Below are 25027 nucleotides of genomic sequence, written 5' to 3'. Positions count from 1 at the left end.
ACAAAGGATAAAAAATCATCAATTATTATAAAAGAACATTTTTTTTATTATAAAGGGAACATTGAATCATTATAGATTATTAAAAAGTCTATAATATAGTAATTGAAACATTAAAAATACTACAAGAGTCAAAATACACATCATATCACAGAATATAAGACCGAAGAATTTTGAGAGATTTCATAGTTTTTGATTATTGATTGTTAAAAGAATAAAATATTTTTAGTAAAGGAAGCTGAGCTTTTGATGTTTATTATATGTCTACATAGATTTATCTAAGATAGTTTTACCAAAGGAAATATTACTTAAATACTCAACGGAGGTTGATATCTGTCTAGAGGAAAAGACAAAAGAATATTCGAAGAAGAGCTTGACAATCAGAAAAGCTGCCTTAATTTTTGACTATGGGAAAATATATTCAACAAAAATAAATGACTTGAGGCAAAGTGTATGCTATTCGATACCAAAAAATGTTCATCAAATCTTCCGATAATTGGAAATAAACAAGCAAGTTGTGATGCTTAGATCAAATTTCATAGATAATGAAATGGATTAAATTATTTGGAATTAATTCCGAAAATATGTACGAACTAAACCAAAATAAAATCAAAGGAAACGATTTTGACTAATTTATTCTCATATGATTGAAATGAATACAGTCATTTTTTAATACACACCCATTCATTAATCCTGTTATTATTTATGTGTATTTAAGAAAAGAGTATAGAAAATACTTATAAAATGTTGATAAACATTATAAAAAGAGATTATATTTGTATTAGAAAATGTTTAATCATCTGATTGTTGAATGCTTATAAATGTTGCTAATGTTTTAAATTAAAAATCTAATTAATAAGCAAATCGGTGTTTAAACAAAATTAATGGAAAAATAGTAAATGTATTATTTAAATCAATATTCTTGTTGAGAAATATTTGGAAAATTATTATATGTATATTAAAAAAAGAATTGGTGTATCAGATGCCAAAAACTGAATTTACTAGAGATGTAAGATTGATTTTGAAGAAGAGAATCAAATATATTTTGATATAAATTCCGATTCTTTCCGGGCTATATAAGTTAGTCCTGGAAAGTTCTCGGAGAAAAAGCGAATCTAGAATCTTTCTTTGCTCTATGCTGAGTAAGAGAAAGTTGAATAGGATCTGAAGAGTGGAGGTTTATCGTTTTGAAGTGGGAGGAACGGCTTCAAGGTGGTCGGGGGTGGATTGTTCCGTTGTTGCCTGCCCTGCTGCGGCGGGGCACAGCCTTCGGCGGGACCCCGGGACATCGAAAGCCCCATCAAGGAAGAGTATTTAGGTAATTATTAACCGTACTAGAACAGAGATAAAAGCCAATGGAAAACCACAAAAAGACGTTCCTTAATTGGAAAATTTAGCACATGAGGTGAACTAAAATGCCATTTTAAATTGAAATAATTTTTGTGTATTTCAATTTTTATGAGTAAATTAAAAAAATCAGTAGAAAAATATACGTTTCTTGTAAAGTTGAATATCTAGAATGACTATATTAAATGACATATTAACACTTATAAGAATGCCGTTTCGTTGTGGTTTTAAATTGAATTTTACTAGTATCTATAATAAAATTATGAAATAGTGAAATTAATCAGTTGTTCGTCATAATATCAAGAATAAGCAAATGTTTAAAATTAAGTATACACTTATTTAAATAGTTAAATTTCTAAATTAAACGATATTTCATTAACAAGATAGTATAATTGACATGCTATACATATATCAAATTATTGCCTAATAGATTTGTTATTTACATGATTGCTTATAAAATGTTCGAAATATTAGTTATATATTAAATCGAATAAATATTTGTATTATTAGTCAAAATAACCAGCTCTGATATTGTTGGTAGGTATGTATATTTTTAAATATCTCAAGAGGAGAAAATTGAATAACTCGCGGTTTAAAAACAGAAAGATTATTTTGATGTCGGGAAGGTGATTTGGCAATGCTTTTAATTGCATTATTTTATATTAGTAGCTTCTATAAATATATTTTTTTCATTCGATTACTGTTTGAATTCTATATAAATTTTGTAGCATTGGTTTTGATAATTATAATTATCTATACGTGTTTAAGTAAGATTTGATTAACAGAGTAATTTAATTAAATTAATATAAATCTTTTGAAATATAGACAATCATGTCAAGACAATTAATATTAAATAATATAGAATTAAAAAAAAACGAATATTTATTTACTAATGTACTTTGCTATTAAATTAATATTACAGAAAATAATATTAAATATTTCTAAAAAAATAAACTCATAGAAAAGTTTTACATTATTTTCATGGAAGCCAAAGTTATTTTTTTTAAACATAGGTACCTTCTTAATAGAATATATTTTCTTTGGTACGAAAGAGTTTTCAGATGTAGGTACGGTTAGCCAAATAATTCAGTTAGATATAAACTAAATGTTATATTTTAACCTTATATTTTATCCTTATTTTTCCAAGGTGCTGTAGATTCTTGGGTTAATTGATTACGAACGATTGGTAGGCCATTTATTGGGTGCGCCTTTCTTTTATTTATTTTCCGAAATGTTTGAGCTGACCACATACATAATGTTCAGAATGTTTTTCTCGGTGAAAATAACAAACCCATATTGGTTCCAAATGAATAGTATAATAAATATTGAAAGACCACACCGGTTTATGAAGCACTTATATTATATATATATATTTATACATTCGTTTTTATCCAATTTATATTTTATCTTTATAAGATTATATTTTGAACAAGAAATATTTACGAGAGCTGGCCAAAGTACAAATAACTTTCAGTTCAGCCCCTGCTCTTGTATTATAAATTTTTATTCAAAGTACTTAATTGTACATAAACTGAAGAATTATTAATTTAAATGGGTATTATTTTTTATTCAAATATATAATACAATGTCATTATTACCAGTGTATTTTGATGATAAATAGCTGACAATAATTTAGAAATTCAGTTTGCTTTCTGAAAATGAATACAGCCAAATGGGCTATCATATTTTATCCTAAGTGGATAAACCTACTATCATCGTACAGAATCCTACATTCAAATAAATAATGTTTAAAAAAACAGTGTTTATGGGATTGCCACATACTATAATTTAAAACCGCTCCACCTGTTGCGTGCAAAAGGAAACAATATTTTCAAAAAATCACATTATTATATCACGGCAGATTACGTTTTCCCAAATGGTGGGGATTATTATTTTAACGCAGGAAACATTTTAATCAAATAAAATATGCTTAGCGCCAAGGGGAGCTTAGAACTGACAATTTTAGAATGATTACGTGAAATATATGAGAAAACCGATGATATTTCATTTAATACTGATATTATATACCTATATAATATGTATTCAGAGTTGCCAACTTAGCGTTTTTCTTACCAGGTCTATCATTTTTCAATAGGTATCTAGCTTGAAAAAATACATCTAGCTTATGGCGTTTTTATTAGAATGTTAGAATATTAGAATTTTATTATATCAATGAAACAACAGGAGAATTCTTGGCGATATAGTGATATATTGGTATCAGATATTATAATTTTATGTGTGCTTAGACATGTGGCATTGGATTGACGATTATCAGGGATTCCACTCTGTGGCATTGCCTAATTATTACATATCGTAGGTTGTTTGATCAATTAATTATTTTTGTCAATTTTGAAAAGAGTTTCTGAGAAAATGTGGTGTGATTTTTACACGTAGGTACGTATACCCATTTTTCAGTTTTTACACTTTAAAAGGTATAGAAATTTTATTTTCTCAAAATCTAGCGTGTTTTCCTGCCAAATAGCTTATTTTCGTACCCCGTCTGTCAGGTTTTTATCAACAACAGTTGGCAACACTGTATGTATTCAAACATAATGTTTATTTAGTTTAAAACTAAACTAAATAATTATATAAATGTCCTTTTGTTGCAGTCGTATGTAATATTTAATGTGTAAGTATAGTATATTTATATTGAAGACTATTCAATATAATATAAAATAAATTATTGTCCTAATAAGTGTATAAATGTATTTTATAATATATTGTATACTACTGTATATATAATCATATTTCATTAAAAAATAATATAGGTATAATTCAAAAAAAAAAAAAAAACGACCAATAAGCAAACAAATTCAGATAGCTATATTTGTAAAGCAGAGTTTTAGCGTTTAATTAGTAGTAATTAATAGTATACTAGTTATTCACCACAAAGATATTATTTCTACGATATGTATTTTAGTGACATTGTGAGATTTTTCAATTATGAATAATGGAATTTATATTTGAGTTTGTGGAGGGTTAACATTATTATTGTATATAGTATGTGGCCAGGATATAAAGAAAAGTAATGCGTTGTGGTAAAAAATAGTTCATATACTTCCACGTTATAATTGAGTGTGAATTAGTGAGAGTTAATATGAGTGACAAGCAATTAGGAAGAAATAAAAAACAAATACGATATAATATTTGAATTAAGATCAAATTTCTACACTTACCCTAGTCGATACCTAGTATTTTTTTTAAATAGTTAAATTTTAATATTTAACTGTGTTATTATCAACCTTACGTTTACTGATGGATCATTTATTCAAGTGTCATTAAAATGGTTTATAACAAAGTTTAGGTATGTTATTTGTACAATTTTTGAGGTGATGCTGTTGGATTGTGATTTGGTATGGACACCCATTTTAAAAACGATAGATTAAACTAAAAAAATATGTTTTGATAAAAGTTTTTTAATCTTACCTAATGATTAATTTACAATAGTAAAAATAATTCAAGTTCAATACAATATGATGCTGCATAATGACCGAAAAGATTTCAATTAAAAATTATAGTGCTACAAAAATGCCTCAAATTCTTTCAGTGAGTATTGATTACTGAAAAAATGTGTGGAATGTGACATTTTTTACAGTTTTTTTAACATCAGTATGTTGATTTATTCGCCAAACGTCACACGTCACCGTTTCTAAAGCTGAAAAAATATTCTCCACAATTGCCGCTAAGCTAGAATAAAATTTCTGGTCTACATGTCACCAGAAACTAATTGTTTAAAAAAAATATATATGACAATTAATCATTTTCCGTACAGTATTGAAACACCATGAGAATAAAGAGTCTTAAAAATGTTTAGACAATATTTTTATAATATAAAACTAGTTGCCCGATGCTCATATGAGAATATAATGATGTGGTACTTGGTATTTGGTATTGAATATAATATGAAATACATGTGAAATATTTATATCATTATTATTAACCATTATGTAAATAAGTTAACTAAATGTAGCACATTAGAAATAATAATACCTAGAAATAATATACCTATTTGAAAATTGAAATATCCGGTATGACGAAAAAGGTTACGGTAATTAAAAATATTCCTTACGTTTAAAATAAATATGTTTATGTCGATAAAAAAATATATATACCTATGTCCATCATTGTTATATTATTATATTATGACTGTTTCAATAATTATTGAATTATAATTTAAGGCTATTTACAATCATAAATATAATGTAAAATATACAATTAATTTGAAGAGAAATCGATTAAAAATATTATCTTTTTATTGATAAAACCGTGATAGAAAAGTTAAAAATATATTAAATTTCAGTTAAGTAGGTACCTACGTCAAAGTTTACCCGGTAACTGAATAATATGTGTTTGAATTCTACTCAGTCCAAGGTTTTATCTAAGAATTTTACTATAAATTATATAGTTATTTTTGAGGCTTTTAAAAATTATGTATATACACAAAATTATTTCACTATTCACTTTACGTAATGTATATAATATATTCTATCATCGTGTATTAATCACGGAAAAATGCTAAAGTAAGTCTTATTAAGATTAATATTAAAAAATACATAATCAGTTTATTGTCCCCCAAAGTGAATGAAATTAATTTCTGATCGTTATAAAACAAATAATAAAAATTGCTTCAAGCTGAAAATATAATAATTCTACGTATTTCAATGATTCATCACTTACGATTCATGATAATTTATAAATAAAGTTAACGTATCTCATCATGTGAGCAAAACACGTATGTTTTATCACTATGATAAATGTATATGGGTATATTCAGCCGGGGTCGATCCACTGTTGGATGAAGACCTCCCCCAGCTCCCTCCACTCCTCTCGGTTCCTTGCTCTTCTCTGCCACGTACTTCCACCAAACCCGACAAGTTCATCAATCCGGCGGGTTTTGAGGCGCCCCTGTGGCCGCTTAGTGCCCCTCGGGTACCACTGAATGACTGTATTCGTCCATGGGTTGTCCGTTCGCCGTGCGATATGTCCGATGTCCGGCCCACCGCCATTTCATCAACTTGGTGACCTCTATTACATCTATCACTCTTGTTCGCTTTCTTATCCATTGGTTTCTACTGCGGTCCTTACGCGTTATGCCCAGCATGCACCTTTTCATGCCACGTTGCGCAACTCTCAATTTTTGGATCTCTCGTGTATTGAGAGTCCATGTTTCGCAAGCATACGTTAGCACCGGTAGAACACATTGGTTTAATACTTTACGCTTCAGGTTAGAATACTTCAGAATACTTTATATAAAATAATCTAGTTCTTATTCAAACCGAATTCGGAAATACGTAATATATATATTACCCTGCCCGAGAATCTAAACTGGGTACTTAATCAATGTCATTGTAAATTCCATCTAAGTAAATACCGCGGTACTTAATTTTAACTCAGGTATTTTGAAAAATATCTGTATTAACGAAAACCATAAAAAAAACTTCCTCTGAATTTTCACGCTTCGTATTGAATCTATTTGCGAAGAAAAAGTAAGTATCTGACAGGAACTCATCTAACACACTTCAGGCAATTAAAAGTTATAAATGACAAGTTATAACGACATTATACGCTTTTCCTATGGCATCTCCAGACACCACATTAATAACTTGGAGAGGAAATAATAAAGCAGTTTTTACTCGCTTATTTAAGACACCTTTACTGTATCGTGGTTTAAAGTTTTGTATTCGATGAAACTTTTATACATATTGTGACTTTGTGATAGTAAATCTAACGATGTTACTTTTTTATATAGAAAACATAAATTTACCTTGGATAATTTTGGCGTTTTGTACGATTTACGATCACTGTGCTATTTTTTTCTGTACGATAAATTTAACTAGGTAAGTACCTACGGAAACACGTTTGATAAATTACAAAAATAAGCTATATATTATTACGAATTATCTATATAATAATTTTATTGTATGAGTATAATATTGTATCAATTTCTTACTTTCAGTTTTCAATACTTACATCAAAAATCAATTAAATATAAATAAAAAGGATTTTAAGCTAAACACATGTTTATTTTGTAGAAAAATGAGGATTTTAAATAAAATAAAGAAATACATTAAAACTATGAATTATTCTTATTTATGTTCTAGACATTCGAAAAAAAATAACTTACTTATTACACTTATAGTTCGACCGTGAAAAGGAAAAAAGGCGTAAACCACACAAATCAAATTTTACAGCAAGCACAAAAACGTTTTGGTTATCGTTTTCGGTCAAAATTAAAATACATAATAATTATAAATATAAATTTAAAATGCACAATAATCAATAATTTGATTTTTATATTGATAATCTGATATTAATTATTGAGTTAATTAAAAAAAAAATAAACAAAATGTTAGTTGTCTGTTTTCCCATATCAGTTCCTTCTTTTTTTAATTGTTGGCTAAATTTAGATAATAAATCAGCATTTGCAGCTTACATTCTTTGGACACAACGTGTATTTAGTCGTCTACAATGTTATTATGCAATGAAACCATTTTGAAAAAAATGAAGGTTACGCCCTTTTTCGTTTCTACAGTTGAATGATTAAAAATATATTCTCATTGTATAACCCTTTATAGGTCATAAGCGAAAAACGGATAGTTTTGAGACCGGCAACATTAAGGTCTATATTTCTATAATTTTACAAGTTATAATCACCCTTATGGGTTTTAATCATTCTCAGATAACGCACAGAGGTCTTGAATCTGACCAATCGCCCTGAAGTTTGCACATATTGAATAGATTACGAAAAATGTGTCCCGGTCAGTTATCTGACCGGTGTCCATTTAGCGACATGATAGCTGCCAGTTTTTCAACTATAGTGTTTTTAAGTTCTTGTTTTTCAAAAATTGTGACTTGTTTACTGAAAACAAAATATGTACATTTATACTATACATAAAAACATATAGTTTTTTGTATTTCACCTATAAATTGTATGTGTTATAGTAAAATAATATCAAATTATTGAGTGGCATATCGAGAATCTAACCTCAAATTGTATAATTTGGACCCTTTTTGATTTACATAATCTAGTCACTAAAAATAATTTCTAAACCACAATACATCTAATTTCATATAACAATATAGTGAACTTTCACAATTACTAGTTATTTTTTGTGAATAATTAGTCGCTATCGAGTTATTTGATGATATGTGTCATTCTTTGAAAAAATGATTTCCATAAAAATCGCAGGTAAAAATAATTGTTTTTGTTTTCATTCAAACTGTAATAATATTTTGAAATACATATCTCAGAATGAAATAAAATAGTTATGGAATGTTATATGTATAGGCAGAAGCCTATATTGCAGAACAATTTTTTTTTTATTGTCTGAGTATGGAAAATGGGAGAAGCGGAGGTTTTAGTGCAAAAGACCTTGAAGACATGGATGAAGAAGCATTTCTGAGATTATTTGAAGGAATTACAGAATACCAAGTTGTGTTGGATAATGAAAAAAAACCTATTACACATCTTCACTTTAGAAACAAGTTGGCTGATCAGCTGATAGGATCTTTTACTTCACGAAAAAGGGTTGGTCGACCTCCATTTCCTGACGATATCAATTCAAATCATTATCCTGAAAAATGTACACTTCGTAGATGTGGTTATTGCAGCACTACGCTGAAAGTGATACAAAGCTCAGTAACAAATTGCAAAGTATCCCTTTGCATACCGTGTTTTATGCCGTACCAATTATCTGAACAAAAGAAAAAGCCAACAAGGCCTTAGAAATGTTTATTATTTTGAGAAACTTCTATAAAATTAATAAAGTGATTATTATTGTCTCAGAAATAAATGAAATTATAATTTTTTCCTAAAAAACCTGTGTTTTTATTATTAAAAAAAAAATCCGAGAACAAATATTTTTTTTACCTAAATGGACACCGGTCAGAAAACTGACCGCTGGGAAATCGATAATTACGAAAAAACTATATATTTTTCAAAAAAAAAAAATATTTTTTCTGTTCATCAAAATGAATATAGAACAAATAAAAAAAATTAAGCACATATCTTTGAAAAAAAAAGTTGTCCTATAAAGGGATAAGTATTATAAATTCTAGAATTATTTAGGCAAAAAAAATTGTTTACTTAGAGGTTACTCTTTTTATGTTATTAGATATCTACGTACTGATTAATAAAGGTATTCTTAAATATTCCAAATAGCATACCATTAAATATCATAACACGTCGGGATTGCAAAAAATAGATTCCCGAGATATAATACTTGGTTGGCGTTATATTATCTACTGTTGTACTAATCTTAAACGTAAACGCAGTAGTTGTAGTATAAAATATTGCACAGAATACGCTTGGTTGCCAATAGTAACTGGCTAGCATCGATTATGCAAATGTCTGGAGAATGTAAAATTCCAATAATCTAAATAAATATCTGCCCTATTTTCAAACACTTTTCTCTGTACCGATGTCTCAGATAAAATAAGGTCGGGCAGGTCATTTGTAATAAAAGTGACATAGATTTGGGTCTAGGAAAACTTTAAGGCCTACACAGTATAATAGAATTGTGTTTTTATTTACTTATCTCATTTGATTGACTCAAATAAATGTTTGATAGTTCTTTAATCTTATTAAGTAAAAATAAGCATATTATTATCGAATTATCGTCTTATATATATTATATCTTCCAAAATAATGAATTAAACATTCATAATTTGACAAAATTCTTAAACCTTATGAAGGAAAAATTCAACGAATAAAAATAAGTGTAATAAATATATAATTAATTATTTCGTAATTTATGACATAAATAGATATAGTAAGTAGCACATTTTTATAAAATATATATTTTAAAAAAGTATCAGACACATATAACAAATATTTGAAACTTAAATTTGAATTACGAATACATGTATTGTTTATCGGATGAATACGTTAACAATTTAGCTAACAACCTCTGTTAAGTGTCCTTTTATTACATTTGAAACTGTTTTGAAAATATGCCTAATATCTAATTAATTCAAATCATTCCTAAGTTATTTTATTATAATTGGCATCATGATTGTCCAAAATCTAGTTGTAGTGGTGATTGATACTGTAAATTAATCTCATTTAGTTAATTTGTGTAATTTGTGTATTTATCCCACGATAGCCGCGTGTCCTAAGCGCCGTTCTATAGCGTCGAGGGTCCCAGGTTCAAATCCTGGGTCTGGCAAGTACACGTATTGTTTTTCAATTTGTGTATGAGTCAGAGTATGGACCTAATAGGTTGAGCAAGTGGCTGACATCCATTTCTCGTAAAAATTAAATCTGTTAATACAAACCTCCACTCTGTGGAGGCCCATATGATCCTATTAGGATCGGACATGGTCGAAAGAAAATAATACATATATTACTTTATATAAGATGTTTATTATATAAGCAAAACTAGTTTTAGTGAAAATATTTCTCTTTTGTTTCTACAAAAACAACTACAAATGATAGTGGAAAAAACCTTGCTTCGATTTTTTTTATAATAAACAAACTTGTGCAAAACGAAGTGCTGAGACTTACAATTTCAGATGATCAGTTTTACAAAAATATAATTTTTTAATTATGAATGCAACAAAATTACATTTATTTACTACTACATAATATAAAAACATTATATGGATTATTATTTTACAAAAAAACAAGACTATCATTTTAATATTGAAAAATGTGAAACAAATATTATGTTTTTTCCATTTTAATATCCCTAAAGTTTTTGTTTAATATTGTTAATATTACACGCGTCTCAAAGCTTTGATATTTAGCAGAAAATTTCCAGGCCGTTATCTCAACATGCACTTTGCAAGTATATGAGAGGGTGGTAGTTTTACCCTCTTTATAATACGTTAAAGTTTTGTGTGAAAACCGTGTTTACTTCGTAAAATATTAATTTTCTTTAAACTTCTTTAACATATTGGTATCTAATTATGGTATCAAACATTCTGTATCGGATTTCAATGCTTTGTACGCAGATACATACTGAGTACATGTAGAAGAAAGTATATAAGTTTTAAGGCAATGTATGCATATTGTTCTTTAGTTCATAATTTTTGATTTTGTACAATAATTTTACATATGTACTATGTCTCTATTGCTACGCCATCTCGTAAAAGATTATCTCCGTAGCTTGTAGATGCTACCATAGTTATTTTTATCAAAAACGTGATAAATATTTCGTTTACTATAATAATATGTGTTATTTTGTCAATTTTTGATAAGCATCACTCACAGAAATGACTAACACATAATGCTCTGGTAGTCGCTTAAGCCTTCCTGATAAAGGAATTGCGTCACTCCGATGAGCTACAAGCTACAATGAACGGTTTTTGTATTGTTAAAAAATATAATAATAGATAATATATTTTGTACAATAATACAGTTTGCTAAAGTCACCGCTTACATTCATAAATCAACAATGAAGATGTCATTGTCATGACCACATTAAGCGAACTGGTACGTTCGAACACATAACCAAAGAGACGCGTCCAGAATCATAAGGCGCCAACTCCGCTCGCCGCTGCCAATCGAGTTTATATCGTGAACGTATCAAATAATAAACCCCCAAGGCTCCAAAGACGTTACCAGTCAGCGGGGACATGTGACTACCGGAAAATGTCGCCGGGTCAAATCGATGCGATCGTCTAATTGAACATTTGATTAAATGGTGCATGCAAAATGTACTTTGGCAGTAGATCAAGCCCGTCACGTACGTACGATATTCTGTCGTGTTTTTCAATGGACTACTTTACAATAACGAAGTACAGGAAGAATCTATATTATGTTTTAACTGATGCTATATGCCTCTTAAATCAATACTGTCACATATCTAACCAATTGATATTTCATCTCAAGGATAATCATCTTTAATAAGCTTTGATTGTTGCTTGTAATTTTTATGTTGCGTGTCAGTTATATGGCTGAAACTCTTTTTCATTCAATAAATGTCTGAAAAGAAGTATGATTATTTTTATGACAGCGTTAATAATGAAGGATAACATAATAGTTGGCAGATTTAAAAGCTTATCATTACAATCAGCAGCTGGTGACAGCCCGCTGCTGTTGACTATCTCTATTTTAGCCTTCTCCATTATTATTGGTATTTAGTCTTCGTTGCTCCATAGGTATATCCTTCGAATGAAATTATTGATCCAGAGTGTCATTTAGGTACTACTGTATGACTGTATTTGACCATCAAATTATCCACTTGCTTAGTGACACGTATGGCCCAATGCCATTTGATGAACTTGGCGACGTCTATCATATTGCGTACTCTTGCGTTCGTCCTTAACCGTTGTATTATTTTATCACTGTTTTCGTTATGTCTAAGATACATCTTTCCATGTTACGTTATGTTACTTTTAATTTTCAAGTTTTGTTTCATATTTGACATGCACACATTAGCATTGGTTGCAGACGTTTGGTTGAATAATTTATATTTAAAAACAATCGGAAGTTGCTTTTGAAGATACTATTTAGGCGCTCGAAAGCATTTCATGCCATCCATATACCTATACATTAAATTCATAAATTAATATTTCTTATTCAATACTGAATAGACACCAGATCTACGAATATTAATTCCCCCAATAGTGAATTCATACGAATAGTAAAAAAATGTATCCTAGGATTTTTTTCTAATAGATAATATTGTATATTTTCTGAGATTTTGAAAAATTATTTATTTTCTATTAGAATAATTTAACATTCTGAAATATTGTATCTATTCAGTATTGAATAAAAAGTATAATTTAATAATTTTATTGATCACAAGATGTCATATTTAAATAAATTTGGCTAATCACCTGGTACCGTGTACAAGTCGTATTAATAATAAAATTAATTACCTTGATTTAATTACACACTTGGCCACTTCACTTCATTAAAAATTATAATACGTCAAATTATATATATATAATAAATTTAATTTGCATGAATCATACATAAGACATTAGCTCAAGAGCTAGAGCAGTCACTTGGAGAGTCAGAAGATTCTAGTCATACTTAGCTTAATTTTTTTCTTTTCAAATATATACATATTATTTGAGGTATTTAATAATGATATACTTATATTAAATTTAATAGGAAAAAGAGATAGCATCGTTGACCGGGTAAAATTGAGTGAATTTTATCGCTTTAATTATTGAGAAATATAACATTCCCGTTGATTAAATACAATGTCGATACGATAGGTAGGTATTGTTACAATATAAAAAAGTTGATCAGAATAAACAGGCAATCCATTTTTGAATACGTCACTCGTTTTATATGTTGAAGATTACAGGAAATCTGAAACAAATGAGTACCTACTACTTTATATCACTACGTCATACATCTGTCAATTGAAATTTGTGGTCCAAGATAGACGTAGTTGTTGACTGGCTCAATTTGAGTACCATTTATGAGGATTACTTTTGATTCACCAAAGCAGTTTATCATTACTTCTGTCTTTGAGACTTTTATCTATAAACCTGCTCTGCAGTTTTCATTTGCAAGGTCCTGCATCCTGTTTTGAAAGTCTTCTATTGGTTTCCCTGTGAAGTTGAATGAATATATCTTCCAGAGTAATATGGTACTTATACAATATTATTTATTTATTTAAAAAAATATTTTTCATGGTTTAGCATCAACAAATTTATTTATTATTTCAGAACAATCTAAAGCATTTGGAATTTTATAATATTATTTATTTATGATTACTTCCATTCGTCGTCCATTCAATTGCTTTTGACTCAATATTGTTGTTTTCAAAGTGTCAATTGTACAAAGTTTTCAACCCTTTTCATTACGCTAATTAATGACCCCTCTTCTTCTGTTAGCTTGGTATACATAGTTAAAAAAATGATGCCCAATTAATATTATGCAATATAACGTCTTTGAGCTGTCAAAACCTCGGATGTGACAAAATTGTAATTTTACGGAAGAAAAAAGAAAACTGCTTTATTAGACGGCTATACCTCAGCTGAGACATGGTCTAAAAAGATCGTGACTAGGCGATGCGCGGATTGCGGGTCGCGGGTGCAAATGACACAAGCCGAACGAAATATAATTTGTCATAAAAGTTCAACATGCGTCCTTTTTATGTAATGTTTATTATTATATTCGTAGTATAATAGTATATTCATTGACATGTTTTCTTTTTCAAGTACATGCGGAACGTTTTTTATTCATCTTTACACGATTTAAGTATATTTTCATCCGACTCCATCACAAAAGAAATTTACGTGCGAACAGGTCGACTATCCCTCTCCGAATGGAAACGCGCCGCAAAATTTCGTTCCACATAGTGTTGAATATTATTTTCCGTTTCACTTATGTACGCTCTTAACGTAGACTTGATTTTTAAATCTGTGAATAAGTGTGAATAATATTAAAATAAAAGGCAGTGAAGAGGGGTTGTAATAGTAACGACGTGACTATACATAATATAAGTATTACAGTCTCATTAAACTAATAAATTATATTAATTTGGGGGTTTCTATAATTTATTACATTTTAATTTGATTGTATATAATAATATAGAGCAATGATGGTTTTATTCAATTAATAAAATTGAATACATTTTGAAAAAATTGTTACCTTGGAGGTTTTAAAAGTTCAGCGGTGAATTTTTTTTTAACTCAGTTGAAAATTGAAAAAGGCACCTAAAATGTGTAGGCCATAGCATATGCTTCATTTGATATGACTTGATGTAGTGATGAAAACTTGTATACACTATGATACCAAGGCTTAAGCTACTTTGCGGGGAAGAACAGGAAACTAGACACGATCTCGAATCGAGGGGTAGGTAATGGACAACCGGCACTTTATTTTTAAACAAACACCTTTATTTCAGTATTAATTAATTACACAGTAATGACGAAGCTTATTCATAATATAATAATTATAGAATATAATATGCAGTTATAGAATCGATTGGTTTTTTTTTTATTGAAAGAGATTTGAGAAAATACATTCTCGCCCCAAAAAAATAAGCCTTGAAAAGTTAAAATTTTAATGGAATACCTGTTCGTGTTCGCAAGGGTGGCGGATAGCGGTTAAGTGGTTCATTTTTTGGTATCTCAAACAATGTCGAAAATCGAAAACTATGTTATTTGTGTTAATTTTTATTGCATTTCATATAAAATCAAATTGGTTCTGCTTTAATCAATCTATCACAACTACAATAATACATCGATTTACACGTATTATTGATCTATTATTACGTTGGTAACAATATAATCTGTATATAATATACAATATATTGACTGTGGAATGGATAAAGGGCATAATCTACACAAATCAAATTTTACAGGCGGCACAAACACGCTTTTATTGTGGTTTTAGGTCAAAGTTCAAATATGAAATAGACATAACCTTTAAGTGCATTATAGTTATTAATTTGGTTTTTATATCCGCAATTTAATTATTGAGTTAATTAAAAAAACCAACAAAAATGATGGTTAAGTCGTTTTTACCACTTCACTTCTTTCTTTACATTACTTCATTTATTTCTTTCAACGTGTATTTAATCATGTACATCGTTATTATGCAATAAAGAATATTTTGGAAAACTGAGGGTTACGCCCTATTTATTTTCTAAAGATTAGCTTAAATATATAATATATTTAAAAAATATATTTTTAAGCTAATTATTAAAAATAACGCACCGCTCCTAAATATTATAATGTATAATAATATTATAGATACTACAGGTAGTATTATATTGTAATTATCTAATTCTTTAAAATGTATTGTATAACATATTATTATCATTTGACATTTATAAAAGCTTCAAATAAAAATAAATTTATTGGCATATTGATACTAGATTTCAACTAAAATACACCGTGATACACTTGACTGAATTGAAAAAATAGATTTAATATTAAATTATTCAAAGCAGCTGCTTTTTTATATTTTGATTCACAATCGGTACAATTAAGCGCAAGCGTATCACGACTTCGTGGCTTGATAGTTATATTTCAAATTAAACACGTAGGTTGTTCCGATTACATATTCCGTTTGATAACAAGATTTTTAATTTATAATTTAACCTTTTAGCATCACGAGCGAACATACGCCACTAAATTGTGCGTTAAACAGAGAATAGTTAAGAAGATGAAGATAATATTGTACAGATTTTGGTGAATTTTGAACTAACACATTGGCTTTCATGAAAAATAATATTGCTTAGCGAAAAATGTCGATAATTTATACCTGACATATATCGTATTTACCCTTTATTGTATAATTTAAATACAACTGATTAATATCATTATGTAACACTGTTTATTTATTTATTTTTATTAAACAATTATTATAAACACTTTAAAAAAATATAGAAACTTATATTTTGCTTTAGAAATAAAATTAAAATATTTATATTTTAATATTAATAATATAGACCGAAAGTGCTTGATAGAATATGATTTTAAATTCTAATGGGTTTAAGTTTTGTACTATTCCATTATTTGTACTACTCAAATTCATTAGAGTTTATATTTTAATCTGTAAAGTAACGTAGGTATCGTATCACCTTTGCTTGAAAGTGAAAAGAAACATAAATAATAATAAGTCCTTTATAATTAACAAAATTAAGGTATTTAAGATAGCAAACTATTTTGTAATAAATTGTTGTAATAAATAGTAGGTATGATGCCTTTTTAAGTAAATAAAAATTGATTAAGCAACTTTTTTCAATTGTGGTCTGTAACTATTAATGAATGATGTTTGAACAGAACCTCCTGGCCCGATTCTAAGTTCACCACGCCCACTAAGTCAGCAATCGCCTCTACCAGAAATAGAAGAAGAAGACGACTTTGAAGAGTCACCTTCTGACGAAACGCCTTCATACAAGTCCAACAAAAGCTCCACGGAAAGTTCAGTGCATACGTCATCGCGAAATTCGAATCCTTCGAAAAAGCGAGCTTTTCTCTCCGGAAGTGTTTTTTCAAATTCGGCATCGCCAGTTAAATTGTGCACATCGTCCTCCACAAAAGGGAGGGCAAAAGGTAATAAGGGTAGGAAGACCAGGTCTGTTCAGTCAAGTGTTTCAAGTGAGGGTAGCGGAGACGCTGGCGCTTGTCGCACTCCCCAACCGCAGAAGATGCAGGCGGAGCAGGGCAGCATAGGAGAGCTGCAAAAGTATCATGGCCGGTACCTTAAGAATAGGCGACACACCTTGGCGAATGTTCGGTAAGTTTCAATAATATTTGAATAATGGAAAATTCAATTCACTCTATAAATACATTTTTAATAAAAACAGAATGCTTATTATTTATATATAAGTATATCATATAGGAATTAAGGTAATCTACTTATTCGAGTATTTATATATAATATCATAGGTACAGTGACATTTTAATTAATAAAATGATAATTGTGGATATAGGTTTACACGTTATTTAAATTAAATTATTTATTCAGTTGCACTTACCAACTGTAAAGAATACCCATGATTGCACTGGCAGCCTCACCTGTTACTATGATGCTGTGTAGTTTATTACGGCCTTTACATTTTTGAAACCATCCGTGGCTTGCAATGAATGTACGAGTATCAACACCATTTTTATACTTTCTACAAAAAAAACTTATGTTTTTCTCCTTTGTATTCGAATTTGTTGTTACTGCATATCTTCTATCCTAATTTTGAATTTGTAATTTTTCTATTTTATATTCCTCTTTTCTTGATAATTATCGTAGATTTCATTGGTAATGATATTTTTACATGATCCATGATTCAAACTTTATCGAGTATAATTATTGTTAACCGTACATTTTTAAATCGCGTAAGTACAAATTCATCTAAGCCGAGCATTACATACATGTTATTTAAAATTCACATTTTTTATATCTCCGATCGGCATGCAAGTAAATTTTGCGAGTCCTCGACGTCATACAGATAGTAAGAATTTTAATGACAACTAAAATTCACAGGAAAACTCTACAGATTAGTCGATTACTAATAAAAAAGGGCTCGTAATTATAAAACCACCATACTAACAAATCTGCAAACTGGAATAATTATTTATTTGAAAATCGATTACATAAAGAATTCTTTCTACTTCAGACATGGCCAATAAATGCATGATTATTCAAAATTATATAATAATAATATGTAAGTAAATTGTTCGATATGAATGATATTAATTAGTTCTCTAAAAGTATATTCGAAGGTTGACAATCATCAGTGCAATCTCGATTTCATACTCCCGACTGGAACAAAGAGGTTGTGCTTTCATGTAGCCATATTCTTGGCTTCTTCAGGGATAAATTATTCGCATTATGTCCGGACATATTTTCTTGGAGTTATCTGTAATATGATATTTTTCACCATGGGTAGCGTGTTTAAATCACTCCATTATTCTATGATTAATGGTGTGTAGCGCCAACAACGGCTACAATATATCCAAGCTCAAAAGATTGCATATTTTCTGTTTGATTCCTTATGGTTAGCCCATGCTTCTACACCGCATTAAAGTACTGAGAAAATGTAGCATTATACAACATACATACGGAGATCTAAATTGACGTCTTTGTTGCGTAAGATCCTTTTCATTTGAATGAATAGGTTCGAATATGGATGAACTCGTAATGATACTATCACATATTGACTGTAGAGAGGAACAATGACATAATCCACAAAAATAAAATTTTACAGGAGGCACAAAAAAGTTTTTGTAATGGTTTTTGGTCAAAGTAAAATACAAAATAGAAATAAACTTGAAGTATATGATAATAATTAATAATTTGGTTTTTATATTCCCAATATGATATTAATTATTGAATTAATTTAAAAAAATAAATAAACATGATGGTTGAGTCATTTTTCACACCTCACTTCCTTATTTTTTTTTTAAATTGCCTGTGAAATTTAGATAGTAAATCAAGGTTTCCAGCTTACATGCTTTAGATATAACGTGTATTAAATTCAGACGTGTACAACGTTATTTCTCCAACAAAAACTATTCTGAAAAAACTGAGGGTTACGTCATTTTTCCTTTCTACAGTCGATATAATTATGTAATATTATTAAAAATAGTTTAATAACTTTAAACATATTGATAACAAGTACTTACGATGACTTATCAAAATATGTTTTTCTCACTATTATATAACAAGTTATTTACAATAACAATTTCTAGTAACGTGACTTTTTTAATTAAAAAAAAGTCACATTTTTCAATTGTAAAAATAATAAAAAAGTTACCAATTATCAAAAAGTAATTTACAAAGAAAAAACGGTCGGTGACAAAAAAACAGAATGCAATGAAAAATTAATGTAGGTCTCTTGTTTCTAGTTTCAATGGGATTGGAAGTTTATAAAAACAATTGTTTTCAGACGAGTGCTACATTGAAAATTCTAGGTTTTGTAATAAAGATACTTGAAAATAAATGTACCTATTAATCATGTAACATTTTATAGGATTTTATGGCTGAATGGTAATTTATCCGCTTCGTAATTCGAGAGAATCTATTTCAAATACCGGGTCTGATAAAATTCTCATGTTGTTTTTAAATGTGTGTTAGACCCTGAGCATGGACCTAATATATTAAATAAAATTGTTACAAACCTATTCGTGAGGCGGGTAAGTTCCATACCGGAATATAGAACAAATAAAAAAAAATATAATGTTCAAAATTATTATCGTTACATCCCATCATGATAAATAGCATAATTGTGTCTCTTATACAATTTTTTATCTTTATCATTATTTATAGTGATAATCTTTGATGTACTTATTTCTAGACGTCATAACCCAGTATAATGGCTGTATATAAAATCGAAGGTGAACGATAGAAAAATACATGAATAATTGAGGAGCAAATGTATAAGACATGCAAAAGTATTATACTTTTGAGAAAAATACATTTAACATTTGACATTTTGATGTTATTTTTTACGTATAAATAAGGTATAGAAGTATGTTAAAATTTTAACCGATGGAAACACACGTAGGATTTCAATCGAGATGATTAGTAATGATAAAAATACTGTCACAGTTTGAATCCTCAACCATTATCGGTATCACATTGATTCTGTAACTTGATCATTAAGTGGATTCTTTATCATTCTTTTGGTTTTTTTATCGTATTTTGAGGACCACAAGATGACAAGATTTATTCAACGAAAACCTGGTCTTTGAGCTATATCTTTCCATCTCTACATCTTAAAGATCTTTTACACTCGCATTTTGTTCAATAGTTTTATTAATTTATCTTATGGTGTTAATTACATTAGGTATATTAATTATATGTGACTTATATTAATTAAAATAAAAACTTTTACTTTTATTTGTTTCCTTTATTTCTTTTAAGATCTCTATGCATAATGACCAGCACGCATCTTTTCATATTGCATTGTTTTTTATCTACATATTTTTTTATACAATTGTAAATAACGCGTGTTCGATTATCGGTTACTGTACCTAATTATGAAGAAAACGGTGAATGTACTAACAAAATTGAATGTATTATTATTTTTTATTTGTAAATAAAAATGCAATACGTATTCAGTTTCAGATTCAAATTTAAATTTCATAAGTTCTTGTAACTAGTGCAGCAGTTCTGTCAGAAAAATATGTATGCTTTTATTTGGCACAGATTGGAACAGAATTTTATTGGCTGACGCACTTCTCCCATGTTGAATATGAAAAGACGATAATAAAATGCCCGTTTAAAAAATATACAAACCGCTGAATGTACATTAAAAGTTTTATGCATAATTTAATATGCCTCTAAATTAAAAAGGCCTTTAATTAATTTAATTAAAAAACAAATAGGTATGTTATGTAAGACAATTTAGCACAATAGCACAAAATATCGAAAAACAAGTGTTTAAATTATTTCCAGAATTAACTCACAACTGAGTTATTTAGTTCTTTATTGTATCATGCCTTTATTGACTATAGATTATCACCTCAGAGTTTAGAAAATTCAACAATATTTTCCTTAGTTTGTAGATATTTTTTTTTTTTTTTTTTTTATTAAAAGCCATGAAGCCTCAATGGTGGCTTATTCAGCTGTTACATTATATACATGTTTATAACAGATTTTTTCAATATATTACAGTAAGATAAATAATAACAATAATAATATTTAAACATCAATAGAACATTTGGTAAGGAACAATTTTATAATAAAAAAGACCTCAATATTGGGCTCGGTCAAAAACAACTCGATATCCAGAGGCAACTGATACCCCTTCTTTATCAACCTTGGAACTAGCTCTTTTCTTTGTATGTCATAGAGTGGACATTGCCAAATAACGTGATTGAGGTCTTCATTGGCATTTCCACATAGACATTTTGGACTGTTAACTATCCCTATGCGATAAAGGGATGATGCAAGACTGTAGTGATCCGCTCTGCAGCGATTCACGGTAACAATGATTTCTCTATCAAGCCCTTTATTGGCATACCAAGGTTTTGCTTTACCACTGTAATATTCGGTAAAATACTTTTTACCTTTTGTTTGTGCTTGTTCTTTTACAAATATTTCTGTTTTGGTTTTAGCTATATTTTTGAAAGAATAAACAAAGTCTGTATATGGTATACGGAGCTTATCTATAGTCAACTCTTTCGTTGCCATTTTGGCTAAACTGTCTGCATTCTCATTTCCCTGAATTCCAATATGTGAAGGAATCCAGTAGAATGTGATTGTACTGTTATTTAAGGTTAACTGTATAAATTTATTGTATTTTCTTTTTATTTCAAAGATATAAAAGTTAGTTTTTACGTCAAATTTTGGAAATTGTTTTGTAGATATTAAAATTGCAGTTTATGTATTAAATAGCGTGCTTCACATGGAAACATGTGTTCTATTATTTGCATTTCTCCATACTTATATGCTTTTCGGCGTAGAGTTTTCCATATGTCGAGACTCGAGACTGACTCCGGGCAGATGCTTTGGGGTGTGTTTACCCATGTTTACCCTTATAGGAAGCTAGATTCGTGTCCTGTGCGAATAGTCAGCCTTCTTCGGGGGTGAAGGTCAAAGGTGCGGTAAGCCTATGGCTTCTATATGAAGATGAATTAATTATTAGAAATGCGTTATATTATTATGTAATATATTAAAATACACTATTTATTTTAATTAGCTATTTTTTTTTATTCAACAAATAATTCACAAGATTTAAAAATCTAACATTCTAATTATCGAACATACATAATTTTGGAAACACTTCATATTATAACAATAATAAAAAATCTAGAGTTTAGATAGATAATTAGATTTTTTCTATTGGTTATAAAATATTATTTTCTCAGAAGTATTTTCAAAATTATGTATGTTCAATAATTAGAATGTTATATTCTTAAATCTTGTGAATTATTCTTTGAATAAAAAAATAGTTAATTAAAAATTATTAGCAAGTTCAAGTTCAAGTTACATATAACAAACAACTTGGAGTGATCCATGCCGTCGGTAAGTAGTTAAAGTAATACCTACTTTGATTTAAAATAAAAAAGCCGATCGCCAATAGTACCTAACTCAATTTGGAAAGCGTTTCAGAGAGTATTAAAAGCCATTACTTAAAATTTGTCGGCATTAAGTATGGCGCCTATAGCATAGTGGTATATGTGCATGGGCGCGAAACCCGAGAGTTGCAGGTTCGATTCCTGCTGGGTGTTTTTAGATTTGTTCGATTGGTTATAACAGATTTTCTCAGAAGTGTTTTCAAAATTATGTATGTACACTATTTATTGTTGAAACTATCATTGTGAGAGTGTTGCATTTTTTTTACATTGTTAAAAATGATGGTATTAATAATACAGGCAATGTTGTTATATTACTACGTTATGAAATAGCATGACATAAATTATATTATGTTGATGAAGGGGAGTATCCTACGTACCATCTCAATTTAAAAATAAAAAAAACTCAAATCAGCAACGATTCCATTCACAGATCCATTTCATTAATTGTGGGATAAATTTAATTCACCTCAGGGAAAACTGCTCCCGTAATATTTGCGCCCAGTATTAATATTTAATTGTGAAAAATTTTCCATGCTTTCCTGCCATTTTTGACTGATCTTGCGCATAATAATATTTCTTTCTTAACGATCACCCGGCCTATTTTATGAAAGCCTTGTATTTTGAAAATTTTTCTTTTTATTAACATCGTCCGATGTCGTCTTGAGTTATGAAGAGTATATTTTCACTGGCGAAAATGTTGCCTGAGATATTTCTTCGCAGATTATTCCAACCGATCGAGCAATACCCTATTTAAGGGATAAAATATCGGAATAACAAAGTAGAATTTGAATATTTAAATGTTATTTTTCTCACCATACCAAAAAACACTAAAGAGTTCATACTGAGAAAACATACGTCTCAAATTCAAAATATACTATTGATAGCTATTCAAAATATTCTATTGTATTCAAAGGGAACTTGTAATAATAAAACGACCAATATACGAATAAAAATGCCTCTTAAATGTCTTTTTACTTCAAGATTCCTATAGAATATTCTTCATACTGTGTTACTTCTACAAATGACTGGAGATCGAAAACAAAAGCTTAATCTTGGTTTTTTTAGACAACTCTTAAAACCCATTTTTGACATTTCTGCTACCTTTTACGTTTTCTTGCATAGTCAAATTTAATTAATCATAATATACTGCCATATAACATGTGACTATTCAATGCTAAGTGACGACATAGTAATTACAAGCAGATCCAAACAGAGGATGATCGACCATGGTGGCACTATGAAAATAAAAGCAGAAAACGCTGGGCTGCATATAAACCTGTCAAAAACTAAGTATATAGTCAGCACACGCGATCAGGTACCGCTGCAGAATATAGACATAGGACAGCATGCATATAAAGGTGTGGACAAGTTCACGTATCTCGGATCCAGCCTAAATACCCAAAATAAGACAGCAAAGGAGATAAAAATCCGCCTTATCTCCGGGAATAAATGCTGGCATGCCTGCAAGCGACTGGTGGGGTCGAAAATTATGGGCCGAAGAAGTAAACTTCTAATTTATAAAACAATTATAAAGCCATTGGTCACTTATGGCTGTGAATATTGGTGCTTAACTCAAAATAAGGAAAACAAATTAGCTGTCTCCGAGCGTAAAATACTCCGCAAAATCTTTAGACCCACGTTGGAAAATTGGAACTACAGAATAAAATGAACCACGAGTTGGAAGAGCTGATTGAACAGCAAACAATCATAAGATACTGTAAGTCCCAAAGACTACGATGGGCGGGACATGTGGAGAGAATACCTGAAGTTAGAGCGCCAAGGATCATGACAAAGTGGCTACCCCAACGGAAGAGACCCAGAGGCCGTCCAAGAAGGAGATGGGCTGACGCCGTAAAAGTGAACTGGCTTCATATAGGAAGACCCGGTAACTGGAAGAGTGTGGCGAGAGACCGGAGTGAGTGGAGAGCGGTTGTGGAGGAGGCCAAATACCACCCCGGGATGTAGTGCCGTGGAAGATTCAATGCTAAGATTCTAGATTCACTAAGAATGTGTTAAATTATAATTATGATGATGTTATAACCTATTGTAATCAGACGAAGATAACAATTTGCTACCTCTGATCAGTTTGCGATTTATCCAATTTAACAACCAAATAACTAAAATTACTGTCTGTTATGCTTCACGGTGTAAAACAGGGTACTTGATCCCCAAATTATCGACATACTTTTATTTATAGTATACCATAGTAACTCATCGTTGCTTCTCTGGGAATTCGAGGTCAATT

At 29.4% G+C, this 25027-nt stretch overlaps 1 protein-coding gene across 2 annotated transcripts in view; it reads left to right on the top strand.

Annotated features, from left to right (window-relative positions):
• The first annotated feature begins 979 nt into the window (after positions 1-979).
• Positions 980-25027, top strand: part of dnc (phosphodiesterase dunce) — an 847926-nt gene continuing 823878 nt past the window's right edge. For both annotated transcript variants that reach the window (XM_085953045.1, XM_085953044.1), the window contains exons 1-2: positions 980-1315; positions 17044-17500. In XM_085953045.1, coding sequence (XP_085809171.1) covers positions 17412-17500 — 89 coding nt within the window. In that variant the 5' untranslated portion in view covers positions 980-1315; positions 17044-17411. The remainder of the gene's footprint in view (positions 1316-17043; positions 17501-25027) is intronic.

Source organism: Rhyacophila brunnea, unplaced genomic scaffold (assembly GCF_057557595.1).
Source record: "Rhyacophila brunnea isolate RB1 unplaced genomic scaffold, BYU_Rbru_1.0 scaffold_3, whole genome shotgun sequence".
NCBI lineage: Eukaryota > Metazoa > Arthropoda > Insecta > Trichoptera > Rhyacophilidae > Rhyacophila > Rhyacophila brunnea.
Note: the sequence above shows the minus strand (reverse complement) of the source record. Positions and strands in the feature narration are given on the sequence as shown.